General features: G+C 37.3%; 1 protein-coding gene across 1 annotated transcript; it reads right to left on the bottom strand.

The window, feature by feature from the left end:
- Positions 1 to 2,504: 2,504 nt before the first annotated feature.
- On the bottom strand, positions 2,505 to 5,626 carry LOC132504213 (myotubularin-related protein 2-like). Its single transcript, XM_060121385.1, has one exon. The coding sequence runs from the start codon at positions 5,463 to 5,465 to the stop codon at positions 3,933 to 3,935; it is 1,533 nt and encodes a 510-aa protein (XP_059977368.1). The 5' UTR covers positions 5,466 to 5,626; the 3' UTR covers positions 2,505 to 3,932.
- Between the last annotated feature and the right edge of the window lie 7,446 nt (positions 5,627 to 13,072).

Below are 13,072 nucleotides of genomic sequence, written 5' to 3'. Positions count from 1 at the left end.
TCCCTGTATCTCCATTTATCTACCTATATGTAAAGGAGTTAGTAAAGAAAACAGTCCCTAGCAAAAAAAACAAACAAACAAACAAACAAAAAAAAACCAAAACACCTTTCTTAATATATTTTTTTAGAAATGGCAACAGATGACAGCAGTTATCAATAGCTCTCCCAGCGGGAAAAAGGAGGACTGCCAAAGTGGCTGACAAAGGAGTTTACACAAAGAGGTGAGTCTTGGTTATCCTTGTGAAATAAGATATAATATGTGCTCTAAAACAGAGTTTCTCAAAGTTTGGTCCCAAACCAACAGCAACAGCATCCCCTAAGGACTTGTTATAAAGTTCCACACCTGAACTGCTGAATCAGAAACTCTGAAGATGGTTCCAGGTGATTCTGAATGCACACTGGAGTTTGAGAATGCTTAGAAGATAGACGGTTAAGCACTCCCAGGTTACTTAGAGCAGGGGCCCCCAACCCCCAGGCTGCAGAATTTATGTGAAAAAATAGCATTATCTGTTTATCAATAAATAATCATATATGGAACAATATCTATGAGCCAAGCATTTAATATTTTTGCCAACTTTATTAAATATGTATCAATAATTCCATTTCCCAGATGAAAACACATTAAGTAATTTAGCCCAGAAAAATAACTTACCGCGGTTGCTTTATAGCAAAGCCAAGTTTCAAATGCAGGCTGTCAGACTACAGAACTTGAACCCTTAACTGCTGTAACATTTTGACTCCATAATATAAAGATGGCATTTCTCTTGTTCCCACTTGTGTCCCAACATACATATATTCCTGGCAAAGATAGACACTTGGTATGTTTTTAAGACTGAGTGAAAAAAATGGAACTAATTTGAGATAGGCATAGAGAGCAAGTAAAGAGCAATGCTCCTCTGTTTTCTTATCTACCTAGATTTTCACCTGCCCACTTTTCATCTACTTTTTATGGGATTCTTCTTTGTTAGGAAATAGTTCCATTACTACACAACAGAAACAGAAACCCAAAGCTGTGATGCTTTGTTCTAAGTTGATATCCTCCAAATACAGCCAACCTTTGAACAACACATGCTTCAGCTCCATTGGTCCACTTATCTGTGGATTTCTTTCATCAATACATACTACAATACTACATGACCTAGATTGGTTGAATCCCAGGGATGCAGAACCAGGGTTATGGAGGGTCAGAGGGCCAACTATAAAATTATAAGGGGATTATAACCTGGTGGAGGATTGGGGTCCCTAACCACCTACCCTTGTTGTTCAAGGGTCAACTATGTAAGTTCATTCTTATGTTTCTCAGGTATTGGTCTACATTTGAATCACCTGGTGAACTTGTTAAAGTTACAAACACCTAGACCCCGCCATTGAAGATACTCATTCCCTGGTTCTGAAGCAGGATCTGAGTTCTGGAATTCTTTTTTAACTGAACCCCTAAGAGGTTGCTATGGAAGCCAGTGAAACTTTTTTTTTAACATAAGGAAAAAATTTTAATAGATTTACATAGACAGTTGTTTTAGCCCCAAGGCAAATAAATATAAGCAAATTAAATAAATATGCAATTCAAGTGGGGGAAGATTGTAGTCCTTAGTGCTGTAGTTGATATTGTACATAGATTTTTCAGGACCAAGTTACAGTTTCTTAGTGATCTTTCACTGAGTTATAAAAATACACTGAAGGTTAATTTGAGAAAATAAAATTGAAAGACTGAGATAAAAGAGTCCAGTGTTAATGAGGTGTTGATTATATTTGGTATCACTTGCACTGTTTGAAGTACACTGGTCTTTGTTAACTGGGTCAGCTAGAGGTCAAGAGAACAGGTGGTTGAGCACAATTACATAAGTACCTGTTTAATATTTGGCTCTTCAATTTCCCTAATGTTGATCAAAGTGGAGATATGATCATTACCCAAAGATTGTTTAGAGAGACTGAGCCTTGACTGATGAGAAAGAAGCTAATTAGAAACTCACCTTTCCAATCTGGAAGGTGATCAATTTTAAAGAAGAATGGCGAGAAACAGACTGACCTGATAAAATTGGTCTCTTGCCACTGTTCTTGTCCCTCCTACCACCAAACATTTTTTGTTCACTTTTCCTAATTTAATTATCCCCTGGCTCTGTTAGAACATACACATTTGTTTTCTATTCTCACTTTTTTCTCCTTCTTTATTAACTGGATCTAACCCTGTCACAAAATCTTTAAAATCCAAATAGATCACATACATTGTTTGTCCTTACCTACATGTAGATTTATCTTCTTTAATAGTCTCAGTAGATTGTGTGCACAAAATTTTTCTTTATAGAACTCATATAGCTTTGATTTGGAACAGTGTGCTACCTATACACCCTACATAATCACTTGCTGGGAAGAACTGTAGTGGTGGGTAATGTGGGCACATTTTAGGGCACAGATCTTGCCTAACGAATACAGGTATTGGGAGTACCTAGATCTGGAATTCAATATATAATTAAATCTAGTGAAACTAGTGAAACTATTTTATTTTATTTTTTCAGTTGAAATTTTCTTTTAATTAAAGACCCAAGGGACAAGAAGCTCCTTTGTGTTACAGTACATAACATATGGCTCTTATACAGAGTAAAATAGACACCAGGGAGTCAAGTGTTTATACCAGCGCTGAATTCTTACTGTAGCAGCCAAGAAGTGAAGCAGGATTTCCTTTACTGGCATTGAGACTGTAATACATTTTTACATGCAATAAATTCTTTGGTAGACTTAATCATTCAGTGGAGTTATAGAATTTGCAAAGGAAAGTAATAGTCAAATATTTCATGTAAAATTTGAGCACAGTACTTCTCACCATATGCTATTTATACAGACTTCAGAAAAAATGTCAGTCCTACTAAACTTTTACATACTGCCTCAAAATTTGCCAGTTAACTTCTCTGTGTTCAAAAAAAAATGTAACTATAATAAAGTAGGGCAGATAATGAGTTTTTTAAATATGTTTCATGATGTTTCTAGTAATTGTGCAAATGGAAACTAATCTGAAGGATGTGGAATTCTTTGAAATCCTGGATGGCTACCACTTTCTCCTCTCCATCCTCCTCCCAAGCACATCTGTAAGGCATCATTTTGGAACAGCTATCTAATACATCTTAAATTAAGTACATAAATAATGACAGCAATAATTTTCAACTATTACTACACCATAATATCCTCAAGACTTTGCCTTATTATATGAAGAACACGAGTTTTGAATGGTGAAAGTAAATCACTTACTACAAAAAGGAAAAACCCATGATGGGCAAAGGAGCATCAAATGATCTTGATTATGACACTGAAGCCCAGTATGTATAATGCCATGAAATGTCAGTATTGGTTTGGTTTGAAAACTGATGCTCCTCCTTCTGTGCAATGAGTGCTCTTCCATCAAGAAGTATATTTCTGAAGTAGTTTGTGTTTTGATTTTACCACATACCAAAATTTCTGAGACAGCATTTTCCTTTTAAAATCAGAAACTTGTTCCCACTGTGGATCCAGGACTGAAACATTTTAATGTTCTTTGGGTGACTTATAAGATTAGTGTCATAAACATGTAATTACATGTGGGGTTATTTCACTTAAACCACCTGCACTGCTACAGTTCTAAACTCATCCTAGAGAGATTTAAAATAAAGTGACTTAAGTTCTCTCACAGATGGGTTCTATATTCAGAAACTTTCTCCTCATGAAGCTGCCACTGTAATCAGAGTTCATGGCGATGACCGATGGCCCCATCCAGTAGCCCTCTCACACAACAGTCTGTACAGGAGTGACACACTGTGCAGGAGAACCGGCTCTCTCCGAGGATGAGGTTGATCGGTTGGAAATTTCTCTTTGTAGTTCCTCTACTTTCTTCTGAAGCTCTGCTCGTTTAGCAAGAAGTTCTTTATATCTGTTGTGAATGGGCTCCTGTGGCTTCATCCGTGGATTTCACCTTACGTAGTATCCCACCCAGAGCTCTAGGTGGCGCATGCTGGCTACTGGATAAAGGACATGATTGGAATAGCTCCCTAAGAGAGGATTAGTGAAGTCCTCCAGCTGACTATTTATGTAAGACCACAATGACACAGTCCTTTTGGGAAGATTCTCTTTTCCTCTCTGCTGTTCACTGTTACAGAGGAATGTTCCAAACAAACAGCTATATAGGTGGTCCAAAATGGTAATGAGAACATATTCATTGAATTCAAATGCTGTAGGAAACTGTCTTGTCATTTGCCAGACACAGTCAATAAACTGAAGAAAAACAGGTGATCTGTCTGCATCTGCATGGTTCTTATCTCCATGGCCAAGTCTAAGCTGAAACCGATGTCCAAAGCTTAGCCACTCTTTTTCTACAAGGACTTCAAATCCTCGGATGGTTCGGTAGTATCCATCCAACATGAGCATGGCCAGGGAGGTCAGCTGAGCTGTGCGATCCCAGCCATCACTGCAGTGGACTACCACAGACGTCTTTCCTGACTCTACTTTGTCAGCAATCCTAAGAGCCCCTGCGAGAATAAGCTTAATATGCTCTAGCCAGTGAGTAGATTCCAAGTTAGACAACCAGTGGGTCTCCTCAATGTTGGGGTACACAATCTCCTTAAGTTTTTGTAAAGATTCTCTCATAACATGGATATTGTGGATATCTAGAAAAACTAGCTCTGCATTTTGATAGGCATCTTCACTTTCATAACCTCCACCTTTTGCCTTATTGGCAACAGCATTAACACTTGGCCGGGCGTCAAATATAAACATTTTATGAGATTGGGCATTGGAGTCCATGATGGCTTGAAGGTATTTTTCATCTTCTTTGCTTCGCTTCCCACTTACCCCTACCATGGGCTGGCTACACCGAGTGATTGTGGCTTGACTTTCAGGATGAATCCATGATAAAACTGGGATACGGCCCCGTGATCTGAAGGATGCCACTCTCTTTAATTCTTCATCAGGAATATTTGCCGGCACAACCAAGAGGGCAGGGTATGTATCACAAAGCTCATACCGTTCATTTATCTTTGTTATTCTCCAGCTTTCATTTGGAATTCCCTGCCTTCTATACTCTAAAAGAGAGTCATATAGCTTCCACCCATTTTCAGGGAATACTTCTTTGTACTCAAAAGCAAAAAGAGGCAGGTTATTGGAGACAGGAAATGCATATTTCATTAGATTCTCAAATATAGATCTTCTTGTTCGCCCCTCAGGTTTGTGAGCAAACCGTAAGTTCCGGATATCCTTGCACACAGTTTCAAGTCCGTAAGAGTTTTCACCTCGACTAGAAGCACCACCAATTTTTTCTACTCTACTTATAACACCAAGAGAAGCATCTAAAACAAATGGGGGATCCCGTTCCATGCTTTTGAAATATAACCTGTAATTCGTAACAGTCAGAGTTCCTCGTACAGCACCAGTGAATGGACATATATAAGTTACATCTTTGGCCATGTCTTTAATATTTTCTCCTGGAAGTAAGGGTGGTTCTTCCATTTCTGCTAATTTGTTAGACTCCCTCAGGACCCTCAAATCAGGAGAAAAGTTCTCTGCAGAAGTTGATATGGAATCCGATGATACAACAGAAGCTGATTTTGGATGCACTGAATTCTCTGAATGAGAAGTGGAAGCAATTATAATTTTTGAGATGTTTTATCTTCACTTTTGATGATCTTCAAATGTCAATGGCTCTTAACACATTAACTGGACAAGGAATCCACGCTGGGTGGCCGTGCTACTGCCGGCTGGGAGCCAAGACTCTCGCAACTCGAGCTCTTCTCCATGGCGCGGCGGAGGCAGCGGGAGAGAAAGCCTGCAGCGACCTCCGCGACTGCCGGGCTGGAGAAACGGAGGGCGGAGTGCGACTGGCAGGGGCCGCGGTCAGGCCCGCGCCGGCCCAGGAGGGGGACCGGAAGCGGCCATGTTCCCCCAGCTCGCACCGCGCGCGGGGGCTGCCGGGGAGCCGGAGGACCCCGCGGCGCCCTCAGACGCCCGCCCCCCACGCGCCACGCACGCTGTGACCCCCAGCGCCCCACGCGCCGCGCCAGCTGTGTCCGCCGTGCCTCCGCTGGTCCAGTGAAACTATTTTAGTTTCAGTAACTACATAGGGAAACATTTTGAGAATGAGATATTATGAAAGTATAGAGCATTGATATCTCAACATGAGTTTGAAAATTAAAAGAATGAGTGACAGAAGACTAAATCAAAGATTTTCATCTTTTCTCACTAGTATTAATGTATACTTTAAAATAAGCATTATGCAATATATGATTTAAAGTAGCAAATAATAGTTTTTCTAAATAATTAGAAAACATTACAGAGGTGGTAATGCTATTCTGCTTTCATCAGCTCCTGAATAAATTCTTAAAGTAATAAGTATACTTATCAAAACTTTCTAGGTTGTAAGCAAGGTAACCATTGGAAAAAGAGCAAACTTATATTTTTAAACTTTTTAGTCGAAAATCATATGGTAAATCCCCATTATGGGAAATTGGAGATAATAGATAGATGCATAAAGAAGAAAATCACCATCATTAGGGTTACATACATAGTTAACAACTTCAGAATCTGGTATCCTATCTCAGGGCTGAAGGTTGGTGACTGCTACAAGAATATACAAACAAATAAATAAATTTATCATTTTATTTTTTCCTTTATTGCTCATACATCTAATTCAACAAATATTTATTGAGGACCAGCCAATGGGGCTACATAAGAGAATCAAGAGTAAAAATCCTGCCCTCATAGTACTTACATTCTGGAGGACAAAAGGAAGTGAATTTTATATAGATGAAGATGGAACATTTTCTTATAGATTCTCTTTCTTACTCATCATGTAAGCACTCAGATGCAGAACAACCAGCCTGGTGAAGGACAAAAGTGGCCACCAAACTAGTAGGTGAACAAGATAACTCAAGAGACTCTGACACTGGTCAAGATCATAAATTCACATGAGGAAAGGATATATTTCTGGTAAATGATGAGAAGACTGTATACTCATTTGAATCCACTACAAGAAATTTTCTCAGGTATGGAAGACCTTCTATGGTTTTTGCATAGCCAAAGATGTAAACAAACCACCATTTATGCATGGAAAATTGTCTTATTTGCTGCCCAAAAATCCTAAATTGTATTCAATTAGCAAGAATTTTGTGGCACTGTATCATGTGGTCTAGATTGAAATGAAATGCTATTAGGAATATAAGTCAAGTATAGAAAGTGATCTCTGATATAGAAATAGTGTACATTTACACTTTGGTTCAATGTATAGGCATACTTGTGGACCAACACTTTTTTGTGTTAAGGAGGTATTAAAAAAGCCAATTGTGCCAGGCAGACAAATCTCACATTAAAATATATATATATATATATTAGAGTATAGCTGATTTAAGATGTGTTAGTTTCAGGTGTACAGCAAAGTGAAACAGTTATATATATATAAATACTCTTCTTTAGATTATTTTCCCATATAGGTCATTACAGAGTATTGAGTAGATTTCCCTGTGCTATACAGTAGGTCCTTATTAGCTATCTGTTTCAGTCCCAATCTCCCAATTTATTCTTACCCCCTGGTAACCATAATAACCATAAGTATGTTTTCTACATCTGTAACTCAATTTCTGTTTAGTAGATATGTTCATTCATAAACGTTTTTTAGAATCCACTTATAAGTGTCTTGCTTACTTCACTCAGTATGACAACCTCGAGGTCCATACATGTCACTGCAAATGACATTATTTCATTCTTTTTTATGGCTGAGTAGTATTCCATTATATATATATATATATATATATATATATGTATAGCTGATTTACAATGTTGTGTAAGTTTCAGGTGTACAGCAAAGTGAAACAGTTCTTCTTCTTTATCCATTCCTTTGTTGATGAACATTTATGTTGCTTCCATGTCCTCCTGGTTATTGTAAATAATGCTGCAATGAACACTGGGGTTCATGTATCTTTTCAAAATATGGTTTTCTCCAGATATAAACCCAAGAGTGGGATTGCTGGATCATATGGTAGCTATATCTTTTAGTTTTTTAAGGAACCTCCATACTGTTCTCCATAGTGGCTGTACCAATTTACATCCCCACAAACAGTGCAGGAGGGTTCCCTTTCCTCCACACCCTCTCCAGCATTTACTGTTTGGTTTGTAGATTTTTTGATGATGGCTGTTCTAACTTGTGTGAGGTGATACCTCATTGTAGTTTTGATTTGCATTCCTCTAATAATTAGTGATGTTGAGTATCTTTTCATGTGCCTTTAGCCATCGGTATGTCTTCTTTGGAGAAAGGTCTGCTTAGATCTTCTGCCCATTTTCTGATTAGGTTGTTTGTTTTTTTTATATTGAGCTGTATGAGCTGTTTGTATATTTTGTAGGTTAATCCCTTGTTGGTTGCTCCATTTGCAAATATTTTCTCCCATTCTGAGGGTTGCCTTTTCATATTGTTTATGGTTTCCTTTGTTGTGCAAAAGCTTTTAAGTGTAATTAGGTGCCATTTGCTGATTTTGTTTATATTTTCATTACTCTAGGAGGTGGATCAAAAAAATTCTTGCTGCAATTTATGTCAAAATGTATTCTGCCTATATTTTCCTGTAAGAGTTTTATAGTATCTGGCCTTACATTTAGGTCTTTAATCCATTTTGAGTTTATTTTTGTGTATGGTGTTAGAGAGTGTTGTAATTTCATTCACTTACATGTAGCTGTCCAGTTTTCCCAGCACCATTTATTGAAGAGACTGTCTTTCTCCATTGTATATTCTTGCCTCCTTTGTCATAGATTAGGGGACTATAGGTGTGTGGGTCTATCTCTGGACTTTCTATCCTGTTCCATTGATTTGTATTTCTGTTTTTGTGCCAGTACCATACTGTTTAGATGACTGTAGCTTTGTAGTATAGTCTGAAGAAACGGAGCCTGAGTTCTCCAGCTCTGTTTTTCTTTCTCATTATTGCTTTGGCTATTCATGGTCTTTTGTGTTTCCATGCAAATTGTAAAATTTTTTATTCTAATTCTGTGAAAAAAGCCATTGGTAATTTGATAAGGATTGTGTTGAATCTGTAGATTGCTTTGGGTAGTATAGTCATTTTCACAATATTGATTCTTCCCATCTAAGAACATGGCATACCATTTGTTCCATATTGATATAGCATGTTATATCTCTCCATCTGTTTTGTCATTTTTGACTTCTTTCATCAGTATCTCATAGTTTTCTGAGTACAGGTCTTTTACCTCCTTAGGTGTGTTTATTCCTAGGTATTTTATTCTTTTTGTTGAAATGGTGAATGGGATTGTTTCCTTTATTTCTCTTTCTGAACTTTCATTGTTCATGTATAGGAATGCAAGAGATTTCTGTGTATTAATTTTGTATCCTACAACTTTACCAAATTCATTGATGATCTCTAGTAGTTTTCCAGTAGCAACTTTAGGGTTTTCTATGTATAGTATCATGTCATCTACAAAGAGCGACAGTTTTACTTCTTTTTCAATTTAGATTCCTTTTATTTCTTTTTCTTCTGTTTGCTGTGGCCAGGACTTCCAAAACTATGTTGAGTAATAGTGGCAAGAGTACACCATTGTCTTGTTCCTGATCTTAGAGGAAATGGTTTCAGTTATTCACCATTGAGAATGATGTTTGCTGTGGGTTTGTCATATATGACCTTTATTATGTTGAGGTAGGTTCCCTCTATGCCCAACTTCTGGAGAGTTTTTATCATAAATGGGTTTTGAATTTTGTCAAGAGCTTTCTCTGCATCTATTGAGATGATCATATGGTTTTTATTCTTCAATTTGTTTATGCGGTATGTCACATTGATCGATTTGCATATATTGAAGAATCCTTTCATACCTCAGATAAATCTCACTTTATCATGGTGTATGATCCTTTTAATGTGTTGTTGGATTCAGTTTGCTACTACTGTGTTGAGATTTTTTACATCTATATTTATCAGTAATATTGGCCTTTAATTTGCTTTTTCTGTGACATCTGTGGTTTGGTACCAGGGTGATGGCGGCCTTATAGAACGAGCTTGGGAATATTCCTTCCTCTGCAGTTTTTTGGAGGAGTTTGAGAAGGGTAAGTGTTAGCTCTTGTCTAAATGTTTGATAGAATTCACCTGTGAAGCCATCTGGTCCTGGGCTTTTGTTTGTTGGAAGATTTTTAATCAGAGTTTCAATTTCAATACTTGTGATTGGTCTGTTCATATTTTCTATTTCTTCCTGGTGCAGCCTTACAAGATCTTACCTTTCTAAGACCTCATCCATTTCTTCTAGGTTGTCCATTTTATTGGTGTATAGTTGCTTGTAGTAGTCTCTTATGGTCCTTTGTATTTCTGTTGTGTCAGTTGTTACTTCTCCTTTCTTCATTTCTTATTTTATTGATTTGAGTCCTTTCCCTATTTTCTTGATGAGTCTGGCTAATGGTTTATCAATTTTATCTTCTCAAAGAACCAGCTTTTATTTTCATTGATCTTTGCTATTTTTTTTTCTTCATCTCTATTTCATTTATTTCTGTTCTGCTCTTTATGATTTCTTTCTTCCTACTAACATTTGGTTTTGTTTTTTCTTCTTTCTCTAGTTGCTTTAGGTGTAAGGATAAGTGGTTTATTTAAGATTTTTCTTGCTTCTTGTTGTAAGATTGTATTGCTATAAACTTCCCTCTTAGAACTGTTTTTGCTGCATCCCGTAGACTTTGGATCATTGTGTTTTCATTGTCATTTGTCTCTAGGTATTTTTTGATTTCCTCTTTGATTTCTTCAGTGATCCATTGGTTATTTAGTAACATATTGTTTAGCCTCTATGTGTTTGTGTTTTTTACAGTTTTTTTTCCTGTAATTGATTTCTAATCCAATAGCATTACAGTCAGAAAAGACGCTTGATATGATTTCAATTTTCTCAAATTTACTGAGGCTTGATTTGTGACCCAAGATGTGATCTGTCCTGGAGAATGTTCCACGTGCACTTGGGAAGAAATTGTATTCTGCTGCTTTCGGATGGAATGTCCTATAAATATCAGTTAAGTCTATCTAGTCTAATGTGTCATTTAAGGCTTGTATTTCCTTATTAATTTTCTGTCTGGATGATATACCCATTGGTGAAATTGGAGTGTTAAAATCCCCCACTAATATTGTGTTACTGTTGATTTCCCATTTTATGGCTGTTAGCATCTGCGTTATATATTGAGGTGCTCCTCATTATATGAGGAGCACCTCAATATATGGGTGCATATATGTTTACAATTGTTAGATCTTCTTCTTCTTGGATTGACCCCTTGATCATGTAGTGGCCTTCCTTGTCTCTTATAACAGTCCTTGTTTTAAAGCCTATTTTTTCTGACATGATTATTGCTACTCCAGCTGTCTTTTGATTTCCATTTGCATGGAATATCTTTTTCCATCTGCTCACTTTCAATCTGTATGTGTCCCGAGGTCTGAAGTGGGTCTCCTTTAGACAGCCTATATATGGATCTTGTTTTTGTATCCATTCAACCAGTCTATAACTTTTGGTTGGAGCATTTAATCCATTTACATTTAAAGTAGTTATTGATATTTATGTTCCTATTACCAGTTTCTTAATTGGTTTTGGTTTGTTTTTGTAGGTATTTTTTCTTCCCTTCCTCTTTTATTCTCTTGTGGTTTGATGAGCATTTTTGGTGTTGTGCTTGTGTTGCTTTTTCTTTTGCGTGTGTATCTATTGTAGTTTTTTGATTTGCTATTCCCATGAGGTTTTGATAAAGTAGTCTATATATATACAAGGTTGTTTTAAGTGGTTGGTCTCTTAATTTCAAGTGCAATTCCCGTTTCCTGCATTTGTACTTTCCTCTTCTCACAGTTGCTTCTTTTGATATAGCATTTGTGTATGGATGATTTCCTACTTTCACTGTATGTTTGCCTTTACCAGTGAGCTTTCCCATTTGTGATTTTCTTGTTTCTAGTTGTGCCCCACCCACCTATCTTGAGAAGTTTCTTTAGCATTTGTTGTAAAGTTGGTTTGGTGGTACTGAATTCTCTTAGCTTTTCCTTGTCTGTAAAGCTTTTGATTTCTTTCTCAAATCTGAATGAGAGCCTTGCTCGGTAGAGTATTCTTGGTTGTAGATTTTTCCCTTTTATCACTCTAAATATATCATGCCATTGCCTTCTGGTCTGTAGAGTTTGTGCTGAAAAGTCAGCTGATAACCTTATGGGAATTCCCTTGTATGTTATTTGTTGCTTTTCTCTTGTTGATTTTAATATTTTTATTTGTATTTAATTTTGTTACTTTGATTAATATGTGTTTCAGCATGTTCCTCCTTGGGTTTACCCTGTGAGGGACTCTGCGCCTCCTGGACTTAAGTGACTATTTCCTTTTTCATGTTAGGGAAGTTTTTGACTACAATCTCTTCAGATATTTTCTCAGCCTCTTTCTCTTTTTCTTCTTCTTCTGGGACCGCCATAATTTGAATGTTTGTGTGTTTAATGTCCCAGAGATCTTTGAGATTGTGCTAATTTCTTTTCATTCTTTTTTCTTAATTCTGTTCTGTGGCACTGATTTCCACCATTTTGTCTTGCAGCTCACTTATTCGTTCTTCTGCCTCAGTTATTCTGCTATGGATTCTTTCTAGTGTATTTTTCATTTCAGTTTTTGTATTGTTCATCTTTGTTTGTTTGTTCTTTAGTTCTTCTAGGTCTTTGTTAAACATTCCTTGTATCTCCTTAATCCATGACTCCATTCTTTTTCTGGGATCTTGGATCATCTTTACTATCATTACTCTGAATTCTTTTTGGGGTAGATTACTTATTTCCTCTTCATTTAGTTGTTCTTGTAGGTTTTTATCTTCCTCCTTTGTCTGCAACATATTTTTTTGTCATATCCTTTTCTCTAACTTACTGTGTCTGTGGTCTCCTTTCTGCAGGCTTCAGGATTGTAGTTCTTCTTGCTTCTGGTGTTTGCCCCTGGTGTGTGAGGTTGGTGCAGAGGCTTGTGCCATTATCCCCTTGTTAGGGGGTTTGACTGGTGTTGTGGTGACCAGAGCCTGCCCTGGATATTGAGTGGGACCTCCCCTTTGCTTTGCTGTTGTCATGCCCTTTCAGGGCAGGGTCTGCTCCCTAGTTGTTGGAGTAGAGGCTCCC

Source organism: Lagenorhynchus albirostris, chromosome 14 (genome assembly GCF_949774975.1).
Source record: "Lagenorhynchus albirostris chromosome 14, mLagAlb1.1, whole genome shotgun sequence".
Taxonomy (NCBI): Eukaryota; Metazoa; Chordata; class Mammalia; order Artiodactyla; family Delphinidae; genus Lagenorhynchus; species Lagenorhynchus albirostris.
This window is presented reverse-complemented; position numbering and strand designations above follow the sequence as displayed.

What these genes read in the sequence shown, in the direction of transcription:
- LOC132504213 (XM_060121385.1), bottom strand. Translation starts at nt 5,465, where the DNA reads ATGGAAGAACCACCCTTACTTCCAGGAGAAAATATTAAAGACATGGCC.